Below are 24,499 nucleotides of genomic sequence, written 5' to 3'. Positions count from 1 at the left end.
CTTCTTCGTTCCCTCTTTTTCCTTCTCTCATCTCCCACCGCTGAAAATTCCCCAACTTTTTTCCCTCTTTTTAATTTCTATATACGTATACATATACACACACATACATATTCCAAAGATTCTACATTACTACTATTCTATAACTATTAATTTGTTATTATGCTGTCAATTTTACACCTTTATTTTTCCATTCGTTTTCTCTAATTCCAGGTACCTTTCTTTTATTCTGATTATTTATAGTAACTATTTTATTGTTTGAATGGTGAATTTGGGTCAATTTGTGTTGCCTTTTTAGTGGTAAAATTTTGGGTATTTGAATTTAGTATTGAACATGGTGTGTATTTTGATATACACCAATTCTTATTTAAGACCGTCTTAACTTAAGACGGATAATTAGCTAAGTGTAGGATTGTAGACATGAAGAAAATTCATGGGTTTTTATGTTTGTAGAAAAAGTAATTATGGGTAAGTCTTCAAATTGTTATAGAAGAGAAAATATGGAAGGAAATTGGATTGAATTAATTAGGAGAAATGAGGATAATTCTTGGAAATTATTAAGCTGCGTAATTAAAAGGGGTAATTATTTGATTGATTACAGTGAAATCAAATCTTTTGACTGAAGGTAGAAGAGGAAAGACTTTGTTTTCGAATATTTCTACCAAACTTGGGTAGACTAATGTATGTATAAAGGTGTAAACTTTGAACAAAGGGGCAGACTTTAGAGTAAAGAGATAAAAGGGTTTTAGAAAATTCAATGGTGGGTATTTTATCAATTCTCATATCTTATATCTCATTCATAGAAAGTTCTTCAATTTGAGTTATTGTAGCGGTGGCCGTGGGATCCGTAGTGGGTTGTTGTTGTTGTTGTGGTGGTGGTAGTGGCAGTTATTAATGTTGTGGGTGAGGTTGTATGAAGCGTGTTGAGCTGCCCGTAGGTACTGGAGAGTTAGGCCTCGTTTGGTTGCCCATCCAATTCATGGGAAAATTAAAATCCCATGAATTGTGAAAATGGGAGAGTGTTTGGTTGCGAATTTTTTGGCAAAATGTAGGCATTCAATATTCCAAGGAGTTTTGAATGTCTACATAATGGGGGAATTAAATTACCTAGCCCCCCTAGGTAGTTGTCAACTCCGGTGTAATTCAACTCTTACATGTGCAACCAAATGACTTCTCCGAATTCATGTGAATTTGTGTATGTGAAAATAATTCACATGAATTGGATTTTCCGGTGTCAATTAAACTCCTTGATCAACCAAACGATACCTTATTATGTATGCTAAAGAAACCTTTATATTAGGCCATTTTGAGTGTCTGACTTTCGCTCATTGTTTGCGAGAGGGAGGGAGGGGAAAATTTCCTATGTTTCCAAAGACGTTTAAGCTGATTTTTGTTGTGCTGGGGGTTTAGCTGTTGGAAAACATAATTGTTTTGTGTTTGTTTGTGGTTGGTGCTTCATGTTTGATTATATTGTGGTCACTTTGTTTTCATTAGGTGTGTGTGTCTAATCTCTTTGTTGATGGTTGGAAACTGGTTCTCTTTGTTTGCTGTATATGACGGTTTTTTTCCATTGATTTCCATGGCAAACTAAGATAGAGAAATCCAACCAAGATTTGCCATAACTGAGTTGCCAGTTACTGTATATGATGGTTGGAAACTGGTTCTCTTTGATTATTGATCGACGTAATTACCATCCTGTTCCCCTTTATAGGATTTATTTTCACTCAGACTTCTGTTATGACTTATGAGTATACACTAGTGGAGATTATGGCATTATGCTAAAGTTGTGGCACAATTATATGTCATTTACGCTCTATAAAAGCTTAAGCACGTACTGGCTGCCATCTCAGCCAGCGGTGATAGTAGAATTTGATAATTGAGTATTGTGTAACAGATGGGTTGCTCTTTTTTTTCAGCTATTAGTCATAATTGAGGTTTAGCTTTGCTGCGGTAATGGAAGAATCTAGTCAATTGAAACGAGCATTAATTGATTCGTCAGCCGGAGCAATCTCTGGTGCCATTTCTCGGACAGTCACATCTCCTTTAGATGTCATCAAGATTCGATTTCAGGTAGTTTGTAATTTGTATAACCATCTACATGTAAAATCTAAATTTTCTTTCCTTTCTAGCACAATGGTATTATCGTATTATTGCTATGACAAAAAATATGTTCTGAAAAGAAATTACATTTCTCTTGTTGGTAATGTGTATTGATTTATTTGAAGACCAGCTATTGTCATTAGTGACACTCATTTAAGCAACTAAGCCTGACTAAAACATCCATATGATGAACTATTAGCTTCAGTTTCAGTTGTCCAGTATGCCCATTTAATTACACTCTCGATGTCATGATCATATATCCGTTTCAGACATTGGCCTTCTTGTGAAGGTTTTCCTCAGTTCCTTATCTTCTCCATTGATTATCCTTCTAGTGAAGGAAGAATTATATCTTGTTCCTATATGGGTGACTCATTGTTGTCAATTATGTGAATGCTCTCTCAATGTCTGTTGTCAAGAGGGACTCATGAAGCCTCAACTATTCACTTTCTTACTCAGACTGTGGTGATAAATTTCATGTTCTTTCTCGTATTATATATCATGTACATGGAGTTCTTTCAAATATGATACGGCGTATGCACGAGAGCATTGACTATATTTGCATCTCTTAGAGGGAACTAAACATTCTATGGTTTTACTAATAATGCTTTACTGGCTCTTTATAGGAAAAAGAAAAAGAAACTATAGTGCCTTCGTGTAGGTCTTTTGATGTAATGGCAAGAAAAAAGAAATTTAATTTACTGCTGGACGTTTTTTTTTTTGAGGAAATACTCCCGTGTATGTTGTACACTAATATATTCATTAAAAAGACATTCAATATAGTGTTTAATTGACGTCCATTATTGTGCCCTTCTCGATTTAATAGATGTGTTGCTGACTTGCTGTTAAATCTTGACAGGTTCAACTCGAACCAACAACTTCATGGGCCTTACTCCGCAAAAATCTCTATGCATCATCCAAATACACTGGGATGCTACAAGCTACCAAAGATATCTTTAGAGAAGAAGGTCTACCGGTATTGGCATTATCTTTTATCTTGTTGTTTGACTGCATTTACTTAAGAAGTCACATTATTGCTTAATCAACAACATAATTAGATGTTCTTTTATAGCTCATCCTCTTTACAGTTCGCCTTGGTTTAAAATAGAAATTTGAGGGGGTTTGAGAAATAGCTGGTTTAAGATAACCAAGACCAGCATGTCTTTGTTGTGAATTTAATTGTCTGATTGTTTTACCCCCTCCCCTCTTTTTGTTTCTACTCTCTCTGTCCAAAGATTTCTAGTTAATTAGTACATTTGAAGTTCAAAACTTTACGCTGATTGCTTCTTAATTGAAGTTGTGCGAACTCATTATTTTCATGATAGTTGCAAGTGTAGTGATTGCTTCACTTTGACCACGTCCTATAGGTATCCCTTGTTTTGTCTTCATGTGTCCCAACTTAGAGATCTTGTGTTTGATTTCAGGGATTTTGGCGTGGGAATGTCCCAGCTCTTCTCATGGTTATGCCATATACATCCATTCAATTCACGGTCCTGCATAAGATCAAAACGTACATGTCTGGTTCTTCAAAGGCAGGTTTGTTGCATCTTCTCATCAAAGTATTTTAAGCACTGTGCTACATTAATATTATAGATAGATTGACTAAATTGCTGAAATAAGAAATAAGTTGATAATTGGCTTCAGTGGCAACACGATGTCCGCTGATTTGTTTTTTCGGTACATCAGATCTAATGTTGTCGGTTTGAGTAGAAGTCTGGAGACAAGGACAGGATGAAAAGTTGAAACCTTAGTTTCCTAACTTTTGAATGTCATGAGAGGGAAAGACTTTCGTCTAACTTTCCTTAGTGTTTAGCTTGCCTCGGTAAGGAAGGCTGTAACCCTCTCCACCTCACTCTGTTATTCTAATAAGCCCCTTCGCCTCTTTTTTTCCTATTTTTTGAAGGTCATGAGAGGGAAAGACTTTCCTATGTCTTTGTTTTTTGGGTAGCTAATGCATTGCAAGTCACTGAATATAAAAGGGTCAATTTTTTTATCAGGATAGTTAGTGATATATACAGAGGGTTATTGTTGTTTGTATGGCTGTCTACCTCTCTTGTTTTCATAGTGGTATCGTGTTGGTGGACTATTGGGGATAAATATGTTTAGTTTGTCATCGTTGGCAACTTCTCACGTTTTAGTTCACCTAGCCTAGACGGATAATTAGCTGTTTCCTGAAAGGGTGCCTTGGTGCTTGAGGTGTATACGTTATCAATAACTGTTGAGTTTGAATGGTGGGAAGTGAGGTGTGTGGTGATGTGTGCCATTGTGGGCTTGTGGCATTCTGGTGAAGCGACATGCATGATGCTCTAGGTGTTTTGAGGTATTGTTGCCTTGTTGGCTGAGTAGGTAATGTGCGTGAGAATCTTTCAGATGTGGAAAGTTGGAATATCTTCTGAAATCTCCATGTGAGCAGCATTGGGGTTCTGGAACAGGGTTGGCTGCTCTGAGAACCCATTGAACGCTTTTGGGTGAAAGAAATTAATAATTTTGCCAAACGCTCACAAAGAGAGTGTAATTTAACTATCAGTGAAAGGGTTCCTAGTTTTCAGTAGTCTATGTTGTTATTGGGTCAATTTTTTGTATATTGGTCCACTTTACTGATTTGTGTTTTATTTTACCCTTGTTCATCAAATCAGTCATCATGGGATTTGATTTTTGATTCTTATATTTCCTTGTGTCTATTACCAAAGAGAAGCTTTTCCATCAACTTCATAATGAATTAAGTAGATAGGGATAAGTTCATTAGCTTGTAGTCCACTTACAACGTGTGTGAATGTGTGATACTGGATACTGCCTCTATATGCATTTGAGCGGTACTATGTGAATCCTCGTCGAAGCATCTGTTGGCAACATGGATTTGACCATCTGTTTTGTATTCTTTCATTTGTCTCTTTCTTCTTTCTTTCCCTTTTGTCTCTTTTTGTCAACCTATTTCTGCATTCTTTATTCTTTGTTGATGGTTCATCACTTCTTTGTATCCTACCCAAATTCTTTTGGAAGTATGGCTCTGTTGACGACTTGACGTATGCGTTATGAATGAAGGAAGAAGCTGATCGCATTTGTACAATGTCCATTCTTCTATATCCCGTTCTCTAACTGTCGTCTTTTCATTTGCAGCTGACCACATTCATTTAAGTCCGTACTTGTCCTACGTCAGTGGTGCCCTGGCTGGATGTGCAGCCACTGTCGGGTCTTATCCATTTGATCTTGTACGCACTATATTAGCATCACAGGGTGAGCCAAAGGTATAGTTGTTGACGCGAATGTCATAAGCATATTTGAACAGCCTTGATTCTCTTACGTGCATTATTAGAGAACTCTTTTGGACTTCATGTTTATAAATAGCCTTGCTTACTGTTTGTTATTCGTTCAGAGTCTACTGTTATTCACTGAAAAACTTCTAAAGCTAATTGAGGCTCGAAAAAAAATGAATTTTGTTTTCCACTCCTATGTTTGTGTATGTGGGTTAGTTTGAAATAAAATTCCAGACATGGGAAATGATGATTTTAGATAAGACATAAAGTCTCAACTGTCTCCTTACATTCTGCAACTCTTGTAACTTTTTTTAGGCCATATCTGGCTCGCTGAAGTTTTAAAAGCTTCTCACTGCAGAACCACTATAGAACTAACTGTTTTTTTCCCTTCCTGCAAACGTATTTAGTCAAATTTAGCTTATTGCCAGGATCAATAATCTGCGCTCATTATTGTTATTTAGGTATATCCAAACATGCGGTCTGCGTTTGTTGGTATCTTCAATACACGTGGTTTACGAGGACTCTATGCGGGGTTATCACCTACACTGATTGAAATTATTCCATATGCTGGCCTTCAGTTCGGCACGTATGACACATTTAAGCGTCAGACCATGGTATGTTCTATTTACTCCTCTCTATATTTGGGAACTTTGATTGTACCTTTAAAGTTTTAAGCATCAAAATTACTCCCTCCGTCCCGATCAATTGTTGTCCTTTGGTTTTGGCACAAAGACCAAGGAAAGAGGAATGGGCCAATTACTAAATGACAAGTGGAACAAATTGAGTGTGAATGATCAAATTGTTCATCAAGTTCATTCTTAAAATAGAAATGACAACAACTCACTGAAACACCCTAATATGGAAAAGGACAACAAATGACCGGGACAGAGGGAGTATGTTTTTATATGGGATATTATGTTTAGTTATTTAGTTATATGCTGCCATACATTTGTAGTTTGTCCCTTTGTATTTCTTTCCGTACACTTGTGTGTTCTCATACCTTTGATATATTGGATATGTGCTTGTTGGATCAGTAGTAGTTTAAGGACTTGAGACTTTTGACAAGTTATAACTAGCTGCGGGCAATTTCCAACCAATGAGAACATATTTGAGCTGGAAACTTTGTTAGTACCGCATGGTAAATTGGTAATCACTTTAATTGCTGTCAAAGTTGTACTCCATTTCATCTGAATATCAGGTTGATGGAGAATGTAAGTTTGCAACACAATCTTTTGAGGTTTTTATTTTATTTTATTTTTATTTTTATTTTATATAAACAATTTATACCAATAAAGGAAATGTAGTGAATTGATTCTGTTGACCTAAAAATGAAACTGAAGTGAATCATAATGAATGAAGTGCAATAGTGAATAGTCCAGCGAGGAGCACAGAGAAACTATTGCGGTTTATTTAGAAAACTAAACATGTTGAGTTATATGGTCTGTTGTTATGGTCTACTGAATATCACTCCACATCATTGATGCATGATTAGGAATCTAGTTGACCGATCTAATCTTCTGCCAACATTCTTTATATTTGAATCGAGTAGTGTTCTGAATTCTAACTTGTTCCCTAAACCAAATAGAACACGGAAGAGGTAACATTGTTCCATATGGTTAACCTTGATCTGAAGTTTGAGTTAAAGTGCCCATGGAATTTTTTACTTTGACTATTTTTGTTGTACATTGAGGTAATATGGATTGTGGGTTTTTGCAGGCTTGGAACAAATCCAGACCTGGTGGGGGAAATAGTAGCCCTGATGGGAGTCTTTCGAGCTTCCAGCTTTTCCTTTGTGGGTTAGCAGCTGGTACTTGTGCTAAAGCTGTCTGTCATCCAATGGATGTCATCAAGAAGAGGTTCCAGGTACAACTCGATAACTTTTTTTTAAGTTAATAGGCTTCGTCTTTAATGAACTTCTTGTCACGAGAGACTTAAAAAGCAGAAAATAATTGGTTCCACCTACTCTGCACTTTAGGGTCATGTATGATATATGCAACCGAATACTGATTTAGGAAAGGCTAATTAATTCCTAGTCGAAAGTTGATCTGCCAAACATGTTCCATTTTAAATCTAACATTTCTCTTTTAGGAGCAGTTGCATTGTGTAGATTTGTCTTGTGTCCTGATTGTCGAGTTCACTTATTTCTGCCTCGAATATAGAAAAGGGGTTCTTACTGGTGGTAGTCTATGTTACTCCGACTCTTCTAATTTCCTCACGTACTCGTGTCCGACACTTGACACTCGGGCATGGGTATGACACTTGGACACCTCGTTTTAGACCAAAACATTCATATTTTTTTAAAAAAAATAGCAGAGTCCGACACTTGAACATGCACCCGTGTTGGATACTTCTAAACAAGTCTGAGTAACATAGCGGGTAGATACGAAATATTACTGATTGCTCCTTAATATTTAGTGATCTATCTGTATTTTTCGTTTTTTGAACTGTTCTATACTTACTCATGCCGCTCTCTTGACGTGAGAGCAACACAAACAATAATCCTGTCGGGATGGTTGAGAGTAGATATGGCAAAACTGTTTCGGAATCACCCGAATTTGAATCTGCGGATCCGTACCATCAGACTCAAAATGACCTATGAAATTACATGTTTATTTGCGCAGAAAATAACCATCTTAACAAATACAAACCTGAAACGCCTGATTAACCCCGAACAGTTGAACTAGAAATGACCTGATACAGAAATGATCTATGCAAGAATCCTCTAGATGAAGGACCCGGTAAACTGTACACTTGGTTTTCCCGTTATTGTTATCAAATGTCTCTTTAGGCTCTGATATTGTATCCATCCATCCTTCAAATTTTATTTCATGTTTACTGATTTATTCATCAAATTTCCTTGTTCCTACAGTCATTCCATACTCGCCCCTACCCTTGTATTCTGTTTACCCCTCTTGTCGATCGTCGTACTTCATTAGATTTTGGGTTGTAGAACATATTGGGTCAAGAAAATAAAATAAAATTGAGGCAGTCGTTAATAATTTAGTTTCAGTAATTGTCAATTCCAGAATATTTGTCTAGGCTATCGGTACAGGCAGCCTGGCTGATTTTAGTTATGCAAAATCGATTTGCACCCCCTTTATCTTCCTTTTTAAGGAATATATTTTAATATTCTTTCTAGGTTGAAGGATTACGGAGACATACACGCTATGGAGCGAGCGTAGAAGAAGGCGCATACAAGAATATGTACGACGCGTTTGTACGGATCCTTCAAGCAGAGGGATGGGGCGGTCTTTACAAAGGCATTGTACCATCTATTATCAAAGCTGCACCTGCTGGTGCTGTTACGTTTGTGGCTTATGAATTTTCTTCAGAATGGTTGGAGTCTCTTTTGACATGAAAGCCATGTTTTTGCCCTTTAACTTCATTTTAAATATTAGTCTATTAAGTATTTCAATTTTGTCACCTTTACTTTCGATTTCTGTATACATGAAGAGCCTAACAAGATGCTGCGGCCTTCTCCGTAGCATCTACGGAGTCCTAATTCTTTTTATATAGGCCAATTTTTTGTGGGTGAACGGGATAAGTGTACAAAGCATGAGGTTTACAAGTGCTGTGTAAGAGTTTTGATTGGTGGTATATTAATTTTTGCCACAAATATTAGCCTTGTCTTCATTCTTCGGTTATATATTTCTCAAAGGAAAAGTAGTAGTTATACTAAGTCGTACTAGTCCATTCAACTCCACTCTACCTATTTGTGTTTTGCACAAATATTAAGAAGGGTGGGGTTGGGTGGAATATATTGTAAATAAATAATGGGGTATGATGTAAATAAGTGGGGTATGAGTGGAAAAGAGTGAAGTTTGATGTAGAAGTAGTGGGGTATGAGTAGAGCTGGCAAAAGCTGACTCGACCCGAGGAACCCGACCCGACCCGCCCGAAACTCGGCCCGATACAACCCGAAAATTGGGTGAACCGAAACCGAACTGAACCGACCCGATAATAGCCTTATTTTCTCCAACCCGAACCCGACCTGAACCGACCCGACCCGACCCGTGACCCGATATTTTCTCAACCCAATAGATGGCCCGATAATGAACTAGCTTAATAATGGTTTAAATAACACCAAACTGACATTCATCTTAATTATTTTCACTTAAAACTACAATTAGTACACCTACCTATTATTTAAACATAAAATTACCATCCAAAACGAAATTTATAAGATAAAATATATGCTGATAACCTGACCCGACACTGACCCGCTAATGAACCGACCCGACTTGCCACCCATTGATGACCCGACCCAAAGACGACCTGACATGAACCGAACCGACCCGAACTCGTCACTGATCCGGCATAACCCGAACCCGATATGACCCGACCCGCTTTGACCCGACCCGTAACCGACCCGAGTGACCCGATTGCCACCTCTAGGTATGAGTGGCAAATATTGTAAATAAGTAATGGGGTATGAGGACAAAGTGGTCATTTGTCATTCTATTTTAGGAAATAGGTAGAGTGGAGTTGAATGGATGAAAAAGGAAATATGGTAGAGTGGAGTTGAATGGAGGAAGTATTAATAACCGTTTAATATCTCTGTCCATTTAGTATTTTTTTGTTCGTCTATATCCAATCCATATCCATTTAATATTTTTTTGGCATCCACTGGTATCATGATTTCCGAGGAAGGAGAAAGGTGAAAGCTCGCTTCGAGGAGCACAGAGACAGGGCGAGTTCTCACAGGCGGTCACTAGACTACTGATTTGAAGAGATACAACACGATGCGAGATGTCGCCTGATCGGTAGGGTAGAAATTGGAGCTGCGTGGCTCCAAATACCCTCCGACTGACCTGTTTGTTTTAGAATTTGCAAGTAAACAAACACTACAAATGGTACTACTACTAATATATTTTCAGTATGTACCAAAAAAAAAAAAAAAAACTAATATATTTTCGGTTATTATCCCTTCTAAATTATAGAACTGTTTTTCAAAATAATGTTCAACGTTTAAAAGATATTCCGAATTGAATTTTTAGTCTTTTTGTTGATGGATTGTAACAATATTCTTCTTTCATACCTAGTTTGATTGTGCGAGAAAGAAGAAAAACTATTGATATTTGATAATGATTCAATTTAGAATTAATTTGTATAGACGATGAGTAGGTTAATATTAGATACGGAGTAGATAAATTTTTTTAATTAGAGATTATAGTTTTAGTTGGAATTTTATTTTAATTCAATGCATATTAAAATTAATTATATCCCTAAGAATCATTGTTCATACCAAGTACTATGGGAACAACTAAGAATAAAACATAGATTGTTCAGAATAATTCAGGTTCGTCATGATCAGACATTCAGACCATACTCAGTCGGATTTCACAGATCCCCTCTTGAAAACTCGATAAAATAAAGAAATGAACCACTGCCAAAAGAGAATTAACCAGCTACTTCTCTCGGGTTTGGGTTCAGGTCTCGGTCCCAGTATTCCCTTGTACATCTCCTTTTGCTTCTGATAGATGGCCTTGTCTTGCTCAGCAAGCAATCGCAACTCCTTGACAATTGCTTTATCATCAGGAGCGTACTTACGGGCTTTAAGAAGGTCTTCTCTTGCTGGATCTATTTGACCGAGTTCTGCTTTTGCTTTTCCTCGTCTATATAATGCTTTAACATTGTTCTCATCCTCAGCCAGGACCTAACATCAAATCAACAGTCGGCTTATATATGAACTTCCACATATTTTGCCAAACTTTTGACATTACTACCACTGCCTCAACGTGGCTCCAGTTTGTAGGTGGGCAATGGAGCCAGTAGGCCATATTTTAACTACTACGGAGTACAATGAAAGAAAGAAAAAAACGAAAAGAAAAAAGGGCCATTTCTCCCTCCTCTGCCACCACTGCCACCTTCTCCTCACACTACTCTTCGTGCTATAACCTTATATATGGACCTTTGTAGAAGCTTTAATGTCCAGCAATGTTTTTGCTTGCTTCTCTCTGACTAATATTATGAACGTATATGAACAAACTAAATTCAATGTCTGATAAGAAAATACATACCGTACTGCACTGCATGATGGCATTGTCATATTGCTTGAGCTTTATGAAACATGCGGCCATGTTGAGATGACATGGGTTTTTGACGGCCAAAGCCATATCCCGATACTTTCCGAAAAGCTGGAACATGAAGTCATCTCCCATGTATGCTATAGCCTACAAAATTGGAAGAGAGATGAAACACGCGGCCATGTTGAGATGACATGGGTTTTTGACAGCTAAGGCCATATCCCGATACTTTCCGAAAAGCTGGAACATGAAGTCATCTCCCATGTATCCTATAGCCTACAAAATTGGAAGAGATACATAGAGGCTGAGACTTGATATGACGCCATTTTTACTTCGACTCTTATCTTATCTCCCATATCCATGTCCAATATTCAGACTTTGTATGATACTAGATTACTAGGTTGCATCATTCCAACACAACTATCTTATATATATATATATAAAACTGGGTTGAAACGCTGTGGATGCGCCACGTGCCTTATACAGCCTTAATGACAAGCATTAATTACAGCCTAGGTTGCACGAACACGGACACGACACGGACACGGGATACGGCACTCCGGATTTTTTAGGACACGGACACGACAAAAGAAAATTAATATACATATTAAAATAAAGGGAATTTGAAGCCTTTTATGACTACCCTCTAAACTTTGGTCATTTAAAAGCTACAAAGTCGTAAAAATGAGCAAACAAACACTAATGCATTATACATTCAAAATCAAACTTATCTTCAAAATTCTATATTACAAACATAACTTTAAATAAAATTTAAGTTTTATAAAATAAATAAGAAATACAACCACACAATCTCATATAGAGTAGCCACGTGCAAAGCATTATCATCAATTCTAATCTCATACACTTCAATACTTCATCACTACTTCAGCACAAAAACCAGTACACCACGACCCAGAATACAAACAAACAATAAATATCAAAACCCAACTTAATACTATAAACAAACAATCAAAGGAATCAATCCCTCAAGCCTTATTGTGCCGAAGTTGTTATGTTACAAATGAATTCATTCTCAAATCTGAAACAATCTAGTATCAAAATCATGAGTCCCTTAATTCTTCAATCATCAATTACTCACTAATTCCTTACTTTTATAAATCGAAACCCAAACCCTAAATTGTGAAATTGGGGAAAACTGAGAAACTAATGCACATATTCTCTACTCGTACATGGAATGTGGGCGGCGGTACGGAATAGCCGGCGGAAGGGTGTGGTCGGCGGCGAGGCGAGGCCGACGGTGAGACTAGGTGTCGTCATTGGATAAACAAGGAAGGGGTATTGGTTTGTATATAATTAGTTATGTAGTCAATTGAAATTGGGGATTTGTTTTGAACGCAAAAAGGCAAATCGGCGTGTCCCCTGAAAACGAACCGTGTCCGGCATGGTTGGACCGTGTCCGAAACGTTTCTGATTTAAATAAAAACCGAAGACACGGTTTTTGGCGTGTCGGAGACGTTTTCAGGCGTGTCCATGGTGTGTACGTGTCCGACACGCAAACGCTCAAATACCGGCGTGTCCGTGGCTCCGTGCAACCTAGATTTACAGCTAATCATTTAATATGAGCACAATAAATGCTGTATAAATCTCAGCAAAATATTACTTATAGTTTAATAAATTTATTATAAAATTATATAAATAAATTACGGTAGTTTGATTCTAAATTTAGTAAAAAATTATTTTGATAAAAATTCTAAAATGTAAATAATTACGTTCATTGTAAAAAATGCTTTCAATTGAGTATAATTTTGATTATATTTATTGAAATATTTTGATAGGTAGAGATAATTAAAGTGAGATAATTATGCTCTCAGAGTATTTTACATTTACGTAAAAAAACATTTTGAGAAAGTTATAAAACTTAGACTATTAAATCTGGTAAGAAAAATATATTCGGGAGAATCATTGTATTTATTAAAAATAGAACTTAAAGAAAACTACTAAGAGACAAGTTTTTATAGTGTGAGAATGAAAAAAATTATATTGCAAGAAATTGAATACATATGAGATTTTGATAAGTTTAAATAGTGTGATAAGAAGTATGTATGTATGTACACAGTAATACATTGATCGCGAGTACATTTAAATAATCAAAACAAAAGTAATGATTATTAAGTAATATAGTATTATAAACGATATGAAAAAGTAGAAAACACGTTATATTTTTCTTTAATATTTTCAATTAAATATGTATGCGTCAACTATAAAATATTGATTATGACTAACTAAATATTACTTTTAGTTAAATATTTTATATGTTATCTTTTAAATACTTTGAAGTTAAACCTCAAAAAAATAATATTTGAGGAAGTTGAACCTATTTTATTTACAAGTAATTTATTAAACATCATTGTAGAAAAATAATATAATTGATAGTTGTTTAAAAAAACAAAATGTGCAAATTTCTTATAGATATGTTTGACACATAACACTTGCAACACACAATCAAAAGAATTGAATAAGTTGAGTTTGGACGCTATCTGTTTGATACATAAATATCACAAGTTATACATAAAAAAAATATAAATTACATAAAATTTTATTCACATCATTTGAACAAATATTAACTGATTCGGGACATAATGTATCGTTACATAATATAATTTTAGAACTCAATGTTGATCGTTGCGTTATTCGAATAAATTTTATTTTAATTAATATGATATTAGATAAGTAACAAATCTATTTATAAAATGTTGATCATGCACAATTAATTATCACTTATTAGTTTTAATAATTAAAATTGTATGTATTTTATTTTAAAACATTGAAGTTAAACCTAAAAAAATTAAATTTGAGAAAAATTAATTTATTTTTGTTTATAAGTAAAAATATTAAAGATCATATATGAATTATATTATTTTTCTTCAATTATAATAATAAAATTTTAAAACAGGCCGCGCGAAGCGCGGAATACTACCTAGTTTTTCATAAAATAGCCGAGTTTGACAGCGGGATACAAATTGTGTAAGATATTTGAAATCTGAACCAAGTCTAAATTACACGGCATTCGCAAAATTGAAACTAAAAAAATGAGAAATGAAGGCAGGAAAACCAACCATCTCATACTGCTGTATAGCCTCTGCCAATTTGTCTTCCTTGAATAAAGCATTGCCATCCATCCTTCTGCGATCTGCCGTACTGATCCGTTCCTCAACTGTCATTTCACTACGTGCTTTACCCTACACACGGATTCTCAGATAAATTACTGTCTCACAAGAGAAACAATTAAATAACCATCTCTGGAGACGGCAATCTAATTGCTGAAAAATGAAAATAAAAAAGGATTGGAGGAAGAAAGATATGAACATGTCACAAGTAACAGATAATGTAGGAAGGGAGCACACCTCTCGGGTTTCATCGAAACCAATGAGTTCAACTTCATATACAATATCTGCCTTCGGTGGAACATTTGGAAAAGAGAAGTTTCCTTCTTCTCCATAGCCTAATTCCCAGCCAACATGAAGCAGTGCACGCTCCCCAGATCTCATGCAGGAAACGCCAATTGCTAAGCCTTCCATCTGTTTTTTCTCTGGAATTAAAATAAGAGTTTCAGCACTCAGCTTTGGTCAGAGGATACACTGCACAAAAAAACCATTATAACACAAAATTGACTCAATAAATACAAAAAAAAGGATAGTTTTCATTAGCTTCCTTGGAAAGAAAAAAGACTGATAAATTAATTATGGCTTTGTAGGTTCTGGAATTAAAATAAGAGTTTCAGCACTCAGCTTTGGTCAGAGAATACACTGCACAAAAAACCATTATAACACAATTTTGACTCAATAAATACAAAAAAAAAAAAAAGGATAGTTTTCATTAGCTACCTTGGAAAGAAAAAAGACTGATAAATTAATTATGGCTTTGTAGGTTTGCATTAAACATTCATTCACTTTTTATAACAAAAGAGATGATAAACCCAACGGGTTCACATAACAGCGTAGCTCCATAGCATCAGTTGAAGCTAAGCCCCTGCTTGAGGCACTAGGGTACTAGATTACTTAAATGATAGTCTCCCGCGGTTTTACAAAGAACATCTCATGCACTCATATGCCATCTGACTCTCTCACGTCAACTTAATTGAGGTCCAATAAAACAGAAACTAATGCTTATACTCTACTATCCTGTAAGTACTGTTTTGACCTTCTCAACAGCTACATTCTGAGAAAGAGACTAAAACAACATAAAATTGGTACATCACTTAACAAAAAAATTACTTTTGCCAAAAGAAAAGAGAAGGTTTGAACATTTCCAGACGGAAAATACCTTTGCCCAAAATAAGCTCAACTGGACGCTGCTCCTGCCATGTGTCTTCAAACTTGTGTAGTGTGCTCTCGGTCCATGCCTTATAGTGCACTTTCAGAAGAATTAAAAAAAAAATCACTTCAACAATCAGAGTATGATGCGAGAAAGTCCTATTGAATGTGAAATTCTTTTTTTTTTTTACTCGGGCAATGTTCATATGACCTTTAAGTAGCCATGTCCGACATTTGGACATGGGTGTGAGTCTATGGCACTTCAGCTAAGTTATTTGAAGTCGATTAGTAGTATCCATCAAGGGTGCATGTCCAAGTGTCGGTCTTGGCCACTGCATGAAAATTTCTCACATTTTTGGTCTAAAAATGGAGTGCCCAAGTGTCATATCCATGTCGGAGTGTCGAGTGTCGGACACAGGCACACGATGTAATATGAAGAGTCAGAATAACATAGCACTTGAGCGCTTTATTAAGCCAAAAAAATGGAGATTCATATAAATTAGCAGTCTCCCATTTCAGATACTAAATAAATGAGTCTTGGTAACATGGATAACAAGTCTCAAGAACAAAAGTAGGCTGTGGGGAATGTTGCTCACCGAAGCATGTTGAATATTTGGAAGGTTTCTCTCCATGACCTTCTTTGATAATTTGCTTGGTTACTTTATGGGGGAGCACCTCAACTTCAGAGTCCACTTTTGGAGGGGCATCACTATCTTGAATTGGTTCTCCAGTAACATATGAAGCTTCCTCTGTTACAATCTCACTCTCTCCACCTTCACCTACAGAAGATGCTGCTTAGATAGTAAACACACCACTGAATTCAAATATACATTACTGATTTCAAATATACATCACACAGCTTCTTCACACAGAATTAATGAGAAAACAAAACAAGAAACTGAAGCACACTGAAGCACACCGAACAAAATTTGTGATTCAAGAACAGTTATCAAAATAGTAGAGCAATTCCCCAAAGTGAAACAGAACTCCTGATCTACAGCAAAGATAATAGCAATCAATAACGTTCACGTTCAAAATAAGCATTTGAACACTCTACAAGTCAACAATATCCATCAAATTGTACCCTACACGTCAAAGTGGTGATGCAAAGCAAAAAAGTCTACACAAGTTATGACTTAATCATCGTGTTTTTTCAGCAACCACCAGCCCACCACCACCCATTGTGGGAACAACCCTTGAACCTAACGAGGGACCAGCAGGTAGGGTTTTTTATATAAATATTCTCCAAATGGCGAAATGACGGATTTAACGATTAAGTAAAAACTAAAAAACCACTAGAGGAAACTGCTGAAAAGTTCACAGTCTGAAAGCATTTAAAAAATTAAACTATCACCCTGCACCATCGTTGATTAGACCCGGCAAAAATTGATCCGACTCCATAATCCTTACTCGAGACCCGAAATAGACCAGAATAGAACATCCTGAAAAATGACCCAAACCTAATTAATACGACTCGACCACATCAGACGCAAACTTTGTTGGATACAACATTGACCCAACTCGAAATAGCCTGATCCGAAAATTACGCAAACGACTACACATAATATCACACTTAATATTGTCTACATTAAAATAAATGACAACTACCAAACACACCTATATGAATAGGTTATTATGCAAAACACTATTTGTAATCAAATTTTGTTGGCTAAATAATCTTTTAACTGCTGACCCACCCTAAATAATGAGCTGACCCAAAGTGCAATGCCCAAACGAATCCGAGAACAGCACACGATAAAGAGCACTCGAAAAATATGAAACAACCCAACCTGACCTGAAACGACCTGGCCTAAACACGACCGAACGATCTGTTTAAACTATTTCTCTTAAGACTAAAAGCAAATTTGTTGACAATCAAACTGTCTATCTCTTAAAAGGGTGAGCTACTCACCAAGCAAATGACTTTGATTTTCCTGAGCATCCTCCATATTCAAGAAACAAGCAGATATCTTCTACGCCACCTGTATAACAAACAAAGTTAAATTAAATTCGGTTAGATGTTCAATTCAATATGCAAGTTCTTCCCTTTGAATCAACCCATGAACAAAAAGTTGGGGAGAGAGACGGAAGGATGTGCATAACTGAAAGTACAAATTATAAATCATTGATTTGAAACTAGTGGTGACGTTGCAAGCTAAGGAGGCATATGGAAAGTAGGATTTTATTTCAAATCATTGATTTGAAATTTACAAATTGAAAATACAATTACAAATGCAAATTCTTTGTTTGGAAAAACAATAAATTTTGGACTTCTAGATTTTAAATACAATAAGGAATTTGGAAATCTACAAACTTATCATGCCGTAAGAAGTTAAAGACATTATCACAAAATATATTGTAACTTGTAAGTACACAAGAACGAAAAATTGAATGGTAGCACAAAAGGTACAAACGGGTTTTTATGCGATAAAGATATGCCCCAAGGATTAAAGGAAATTTTATCGCACGGCAATTAGGCCTGCCTTACTTTACGGTTCCGAGTGTTGGGCCGTGAAACATTGTCACGTTCAAAGATGAGTGTGGCGGAGATGCGTATGTTGAGGTGGATGTGCGGCCATACAAGGAAAGATCGATTAAGGAATGAGGTGATTAGGGAAAAGGTAAAAGTGGCGCCAATAGAGGACAAGATGATGGAAAATCGACTAAGATGGTTTGGCCATGTGAGAAGGAGACGTATGGACGCACCAGTTAGTAGGCTGGAGACTTGGAGAACTGAAAAGGTCCCTTGGGGTAGAGGGAGACCGAGACAGACATGGTTGAGAGTGATAAAGCACGATATGAGATTTTTGGGGCTTGAGGAGAGTATGGTGACGGAGAGGGCACAATGGAGGGAAAGGATATATGTGGATTTTAGTATTTGATGTTATTTGACAGATTTAGTGTTTTTCTTTAACTTTTAAAAAAAAAATTATTTGTTCTTCCCTCCTTTATTACACCTTTTAACCAACCACTTTCTTATATATTTTACTTGGTTTACTTTTAAGGTATTCCGGATCCTTAAATTCTACTTCGGTTTTCAAAATCGTTTTAATCTTTATTCTCGATCTAAATTTTAAGTTTTTCTAAAAGAAATCCGGAATTCGATTTTAAAACCTATAAGTTTACCTTGACTTTGTATTATGTTTCGCTCCTTTTTTGGCATTTCGAGGTGTGCGTTCACCCATGGACGGTTCTAAAGGATGATTCATGTCAGCCGACCCCAAATCATTTTGGGATTAAGGCTCTGATGTTGTTGCTGTTGTTGTTGTATGAACATTTCAGCAACTAAGACATGAATTTTTCATATTAACTCATAATTTCATACAACTGAACCTATGACATATATAATAATTCATAAAAATCTGATTTTTTTTTAAGCCTAATTATAATATCAACTTGAAACACATTTACTGAATATGCAGTGAAAACTGCACTTCAAGGCTAAAGAAACTAATGGCCGCACTAACAGGTTATGTGAGACCTGTCTATGCTTAAAAATAGACAAATCGTATTAATCTAACAAACTGCTAGGTACCTCATAACCCACACATCAGCCCAAAGGCTCCAAATAAAACCAATCGAACAACAAAAGAAACTAATACATTAATTTCAGAACTTACACGTTAAAAAACACTCGCACTGGTTTAGTATTCTAACAGCTGAAAATTACTTAAGGACATCTCCATATGAGTATCTGACTATAACATTATATCAATGGCATGATGCTGAGAATTAAGATACGACACAGACGTAGATGGGTGTTTTCTCTGTGGAAGAAGCGCTCAATGCAGAAATCAGGCAAGAGACCCAGATTATGTCCACTGATTGGAACTAGTCACATTTCACCAGTCCACTCCAACTTTATGTTGATAAGAAATTTAAACAAATGAAGTATCGTGGCGACAGTCAACAACTGTAGTTTATAACAATTTCACAGCTGAATACAAAGAGATCTCAATTCTCAAGCTAATCAATCAATTTTGTTAACTCATTAGAAATTCGTACGACCGCTTTCCTTTCAATCGAACAATCAAGGGGAGTAGGTGGGTAAAACCCTAGATAACAATTAGCAATCTGAAAAAAAATAAAAAGTATGGTTGTTGAAAGAAGCTAACGAAAACCTGCGGGTGAGGTGAGGCGGGGCGGGACTGTGGTGGATGCGTAGATTGAGCGTCGAGTGGCGATCTTGGAGTGGACTGGTGTGCGCAGGTCCAACTGTATTCAACTGATACTCTCAAGTCTCAACTGAGGGAATGGTTTATGTTAACTAGTATGGATCCCGCGCATACATGCGCGGTATTTATAGATCTTTTACTTTATGATTTATTATTTAAGATTTAAAATTGACGTATTATTAATTTTTCATATTTTAATATAAGGATAAAAAATTGAAATGATTATGGTAATGAGACTCTGAGGGTGATGGAAAAACAAGCTGCGCAATTGTATAAGGAGCTGGATAAGGCTAGGACTGAATTCCTAATTCAGAAATCTAAAACTGCTTGGTTAGAGGATGGAGATGACAACACCCATTACTTTCATAGTGCTATTAAGAGTAGGAGAATGATGAATAAGGTGTTGGCTATTAAAGATGTTCATGGTATACTTCATACGGACAGGCTGGGTATAGAGGAGGCTTTTTTGAAGTATTACAAGGGACTGTTGGGTACTAGTACACCAGTTACTAAGGTGCACTACTCCACAGTAAGGAGAGGGAAGGTCTTGACCGATGCTCATAGGTGGAGCTACTCAACCTTTGTTAGTGATGAAGAGATTAGAGTCGCTCTATTTTCTATTCCGTTGCTAAGTCTCCTGGACCCGATGGTTACACGAGTCAGTTCTTCAGAGATGCATATGGAGTTATTGGAGCTGATATTTGTCAAGCTGTCAAAGAGGTTTTTGAGAATGGTAAATTGCTGAAGCAGGTGAATGCAACTATTCTAACCCTGATACCTAAGAGGACTAGGCCTGAAAGTGTAGTAGATTTTAGACCTATAGCGTGTTGTAATGTACTGTACAAGTGCATTACTAAGCTGTTATGCTCTAGGGTTGCTGCTGTCATACCAGATATTATTAGCCCTAATCAGAGTGCGTTTATTAAAGGAAGGGATATAGTTGACAACATCCTTATTTGCCAGGATTTGGTAAGGTTATACAATAGGAAAGCTTGCTCTCCTCGAAGTATTATGAAGGTGGATTTAAGGAAGGCCTATGATTCAATTGAATGGCCATTTATAGAACATATTCTTAGGGCTTTGGGGTTCCCTGAGAAATTGATACAAATTATGATGGTGTGTATTTCTACTCCTACTTATACTTTGGCTATCAATGGTAGTTGTTTTGGATACTTGAAGGGAAAAGAGGGATAAGGCAGGGGGATCCTATGTCCCCTTTGATTTTTACCATTTGTATGGAATACTACTCACGAATTTTGGATGTTGTGGTGCAAAGAAGAGATTTCAGATACCATCCCATGTGTAGGATGCTCAAACTGTGTCATCTGTGTTTTGCGGATGACTTGCTTTTATTCTGCAGGGGGGATCTTAGGTCTGTCAAAATTATTCTCAGGGCTTTCCTTACTTTTTCAGATGCATCTGGGCTTACCATTAATAAGGAGAAATCTGAGCTCTATTGTAATGGGATTCAGGAGGAGGAGCTTCAGGGTATACTGAGGATCTCTGGTTTCCAACTAGGTCAGTTTCCCTTCTGATATCTTGGGATTCCTATTTCGTATAAAAGGATTGTTATAGGGGACTGCTCTAAATTGGTTGAAAGGATGGTGAGCAAAATTAAAGGATGGGGTACTAGAAAGTTGAGCTATGCAGGTAGAATGGTACTTGTTAAGGCTGTCCTATCTCAGTTGCACTCATATTGGGCCAGGATATTCATTATCCCTAAGACTATCATCCTGAAAATCAAGAGCATTTACAGGAACTACTTATGGGAAGGAACTGATGCTTACTCTAAGAGTCCTTCTGTTGCTTGGGAGGCTGTTTGTAATGCAAAGGATAAGGGTGGATTGGGAATCATTCATAGCTGTCATACCTTTTCTTTTGATGCTTATTGATCTAATAGATGTCTTCTCTTCTCAACAAACATGCATCCATAGCGTGAATTTGACCTTTTCCTATCCAAGAAATAAAGAAAACAAATTAAAGGTCAATGTTATTTGTTATACTTTATTAGCGCAGTTGTAGACAATTACTATAAACTACGGAGTACATACGTATCCTTGAGGAAGGACCGGGCTAGGTATATCCGTACATGGAAGTTTGTACTTGGCTACTTCAACTTGTCTTGTCTTGTACTACAACGCGTACGTATTGACTGGAATAAAAAATGGCAAAGTAACATGCTATTTACCTTCTTCCTCCTACCTTTTTTTTCAGACTTTCATCTTTTCTCTTTATCCTTTTACAATTAATTAAAATAAAATACGGAAAATTCACGTGATACTCTTAAACTTCGCCAATTTGTACGTGGTATCCAACTTTTTAAGTTTGTGCACAGGGTAACCTTAAGCTTTAATTTTCAAGTATAACGTGTCCTTTTTACCGTTCTTAAAATCTTCAATTGAGCATAAACCGTAGACCGGAAATCGGAATTGAATAATTTTTTTTCAAACTTGATTATCTCTTCGAGATCTATAATTTTATAAAACGAAAAACGGTCATTCGAAAATTTAAGATCGAAATTACGGTTGATTTAAGGTTGTCGGAAAAATAAAGCCCTATAAAATGCCCGTCGACAATTTTTTTATCTCAAATCGTAGATTATGAAAAGAAAATCATTTTAGGACAAAAAAAAGTCCGATTCCGAATTCCGATGTAGGAGTTACGCTCAATTGAAAGTTTTTGTAGCGACAAAAATGGCATTTTGTGCATGAAAATGAAATGTAAAGGGTACCGAGTACACAAACTTAAAATATTGGATACCATGTGAAAAGTGGTAAAGTTGAATGGTACCACGTGAATTTTTCAAATAATATATATTGTGTGAGGTCAGATAACAAGTAAAAGAGACCAAAAATACAATATTTTAACTGGTTATTAGAGGGAAAAAGTAGAAAAGAAAAAGTGGATAACAATTCTCGCAAAGTAATACACATGAGTATTGCTTAGTGCACTAAGGGATGTTTCATCTTTGTTACTCCCTCCGTCTTAGTCAATAGTTTACGTTTTTTTTCCCTCCATAAAATAAAGTAAACGTAAATTATTCATTGGGGCAAAAAAAGTACTTAGTTGGTATAATTGGTACTCCCTCCTATTCTAAATAACTCCCCCTTTCCTTATTCATCTATTCACAATACTCTCCCCCTTTTCTTTTTTTAGTAAAGTTTTATATTCACCTCACACCCACAACAATACACCACAATACCATACTTTATCTTATTTTAATCACCTCATCTCACCACAATACTTATTTTAATCACCCCACCCAACAATAATACCCCACAATACCTTCCCTCTCTCTCCAATTATCTCACTCTACCACAATACTTTAGCTTATTTAATTCAAACATCCTGAATTCCCCGACCACCCTCCAATGGGGAGAGTTATTCAGAATAGGAGGGAGTATTAGGGATGTTCACTTTCCGGTCTGGATCGAAAAACTAGACCATACCCGAACCGACAGGACCAGCACCGAAATTAAAAAATTTCGGTCCGTCCTGCGATCCAAACTTCTTAACAATTTCGGTTTCCGATTCATTCCGATTCGGACTGTAAAGATCATAATTTAGGTTTTTATTTTTTTCTTAGTTTACTTTATATACGATTTATAAATGTTGCTTAAATATGCTTAATTTGTCATTATTATACGATAATAATACTATTTTTTCATTTCTATAGGTATAACACTAATACATTATTTAAAAAGTTAACATAAACAAGCGAGTACAAATTGTAATACTACGTTTTTATGTGTTGTTGGGTATTCTATCGAGTAAGGCTTACTCTGTCGAGTAAGTGAGTTTTGCGTAAGAAACAATGTTTTGTCTGATGGGTACTCGATCGAGTAGGGGCAACTCAATCGAGTACCTCAGTTACTCGATCGAGTGCCTCGGGTTTTACGTGTTATTTTCCGGGTTTTGATAGCAACGCGAGAAGGATATAAAAACACTTTTCGTCAGTTCCTTTTCACTTTTACCCTATTCTAAGTTTCACAAAAGATAAAACAAAGTTACGTTGCTCTTCTCTTTCTCATTGCTATCAAATCCTAAGGCCCGAGTCGTCGGAATCCAGAGTTCTTTACGCCGTTGAGACCGTCGCGTTGTGGGTAAGATCCTAGTACAATTTTTATATTGTTTCGTTGATTTTGGTTTAAACTCTAATAGGGTAATTTGGGGGTTTTGGATGTATTGTTGGTTTATATGGTGATTGTATGATTGATAGGAGGTGATTTCGTAGAAGAACGTTTCTGATTCGCTGTTGTGACGATTATGGTGATTGCATTTCCAGGTAAGGTTTCCTACTCAGTTATTGTTTTATGTATATTGGATGGTTGATTGGTTGTTGATGATTGGTTATTGGTGGCATTTGTCTATATCGTATTTGAGTTGGTAATTGTTGATGTTGTAGTTGATTGTTGTTGTCTGTGATTCGCGAGGTATGCCCTCGGCTAAGTGGAGTCACTTGCGGGAGTGGCTTCACGCCCTTAATTTGCCCTTTGTGGAATCCGCCATAAGAGGGGATGTGCACATTAAGGAACATGAGTTTGCGCTCGTTATTGATGAGCAGGGCTTAGGTGCGAACGGCTGCGGTCCCCCACTGGCGGTGGGGATTACTAGTTGCGGCCTTAATCTGGCAGGACTAGACTTTCAGTCAGTAACTGACCCCGTTTAATTGTTTT

At 36.4% G+C, this 24,499-nt stretch overlaps 2 protein-coding genes across 6 annotated transcripts; one reads left to right on the top strand and one right to left on the bottom strand.

The window, feature by feature from the left end:
• Positions 1 to 7: 7 nt before the first annotated feature.
• LOC141647539 (mitochondrial thiamine diphosphate carrier 2-like) lies at positions 8 to 9,033 on the top strand. 2 transcript variants are annotated; one of them, XM_074455755.1, is made up of 8 exons: positions 8 to 210; positions 1,914 to 2,067; positions 2,954 to 3,070; positions 3,519 to 3,630; positions 5,212 to 5,339; positions 5,810 to 5,962; positions 7,065 to 7,211; positions 8,488 to 9,033. In XM_074455755.1, exons 2-8 carry the CDS (start codon positions 1,951 to 1,953, stop codon positions 8,704 to 8,706), a joined length of 993 nt encoding a protein of 330 aa, XP_074311856.1. In that variant the 5' UTR covers positions 8 to 210; positions 1,914 to 1,950; the 3' UTR covers positions 8,707 to 9,033. The 2 variants fall into 2 exon arrangements, with proteins under 2 accessions (XP_074311856.1, XP_074311857.1); XM_074455756.1 differs by having other exon boundaries at positions 122 to 210; positions 1,949 to 2,067.
• A 1,500-nt stretch (positions 9,034 to 10,533) lies between these two features.
• LOC141647540 (peptidyl-prolyl cis-trans isomerase FKBP42) lies at positions 10,534 to 19,917 on the bottom strand. Of its 4 annotated transcripts, none has more exons than XM_074455759.1 (8): positions 19,770 to 19,917; positions 17,561 to 17,630; positions 16,245 to 16,427; positions 15,659 to 15,748; positions 14,740 to 14,924; positions 14,452 to 14,574; positions 11,369 to 11,521; positions 10,534 to 11,004 (listed from the first exon to the last, which is right to left on the bottom strand). In XM_074455759.1, exons 2-8 carry the CDS (start codon positions 17,595 to 17,597, stop codon positions 10,678 to 10,680), a joined length of 1,098 nt encoding a protein of 365 aa, XP_074311860.1. In that variant the 5' UTR covers positions 17,598 to 17,630; positions 19,770 to 19,917; the 3' UTR covers positions 10,534 to 10,677. The 4 variants fall into 4 exon arrangements, with proteins under 4 accessions (XP_074311860.1, XP_074311858.1, XP_074311859.1 ...); XM_074455757.1 differs by having other exon boundaries at positions 16,245 to 16,439; positions 19,770 to 19,915; XM_074455758.1 differs by lacking the exon at positions 19,770 to 19,917 and adding an exon at positions 19,269 to 19,297 and having other exon boundaries at positions 16,245 to 16,439.
• Positions 19,918 to 24,499: the final 4,582 nt, after the last annotated feature.

The sequence above is a fragment of the Silene latifolia genome, chromosome 3 (genome assembly GCF_048544455.1).
Source record: "Silene latifolia isolate original U9 population chromosome 3, ASM4854445v1, whole genome shotgun sequence".
Lineage (NCBI taxonomy): Eukaryota > Viridiplantae > Streptophyta > Magnoliopsida > Caryophyllales > Caryophyllaceae > Silene > Silene latifolia.
Note: the sequence above shows the minus strand (reverse complement) of the source record. Positions and strands in the feature narration are given on the sequence as shown.

Excerpts from the sequence above, each read along its gene's own strand:
- LOC141647539 (XM_074455755.1), top strand. The coding sequence starts at position 1,951 with ATGGAAGAATCTAGTCAATTGAAACGAGCATTAATTGATTCGTCAGCC. Across the intron at positions 2,068-2,953 it reads TCATCAAGATTCGATTTCAG|GTTCAACTCGAACCAACAAC; the intron begins GTAGTTTGTAAT and ends AAATCTTGACAG. Across the intron at positions 3,071-3,518 it reads TTAGAGAAGAAGGTCTACCG|GGATTTTGGCGTGGGAATGT; the intron begins GTATTGGCATTA and ends GTTTGATTTCAG.
- LOC141647540 (XM_074455757.1), bottom strand. The coding sequence starts at position 17,597 with ATGGAGGATGCTCAGGAAAATCAAAGTCATTTGCTTG. Across the intron at positions 14,925-15,658 it reads TGAGCTTATTTTGGGCAAAG|AGAAAAAACAGATGGAAGGC; the intron begins GTATTTTCCGTC and ends TTTTAATTCCAG. Across the intron at positions 14,575-14,739 it reads GTTTCGATGAAACCCGAGAG|GGTAAAGCACGTAGTGAAAT; the intron begins GTGTGCTCCCTT and ends ATCCGTGTGTAG.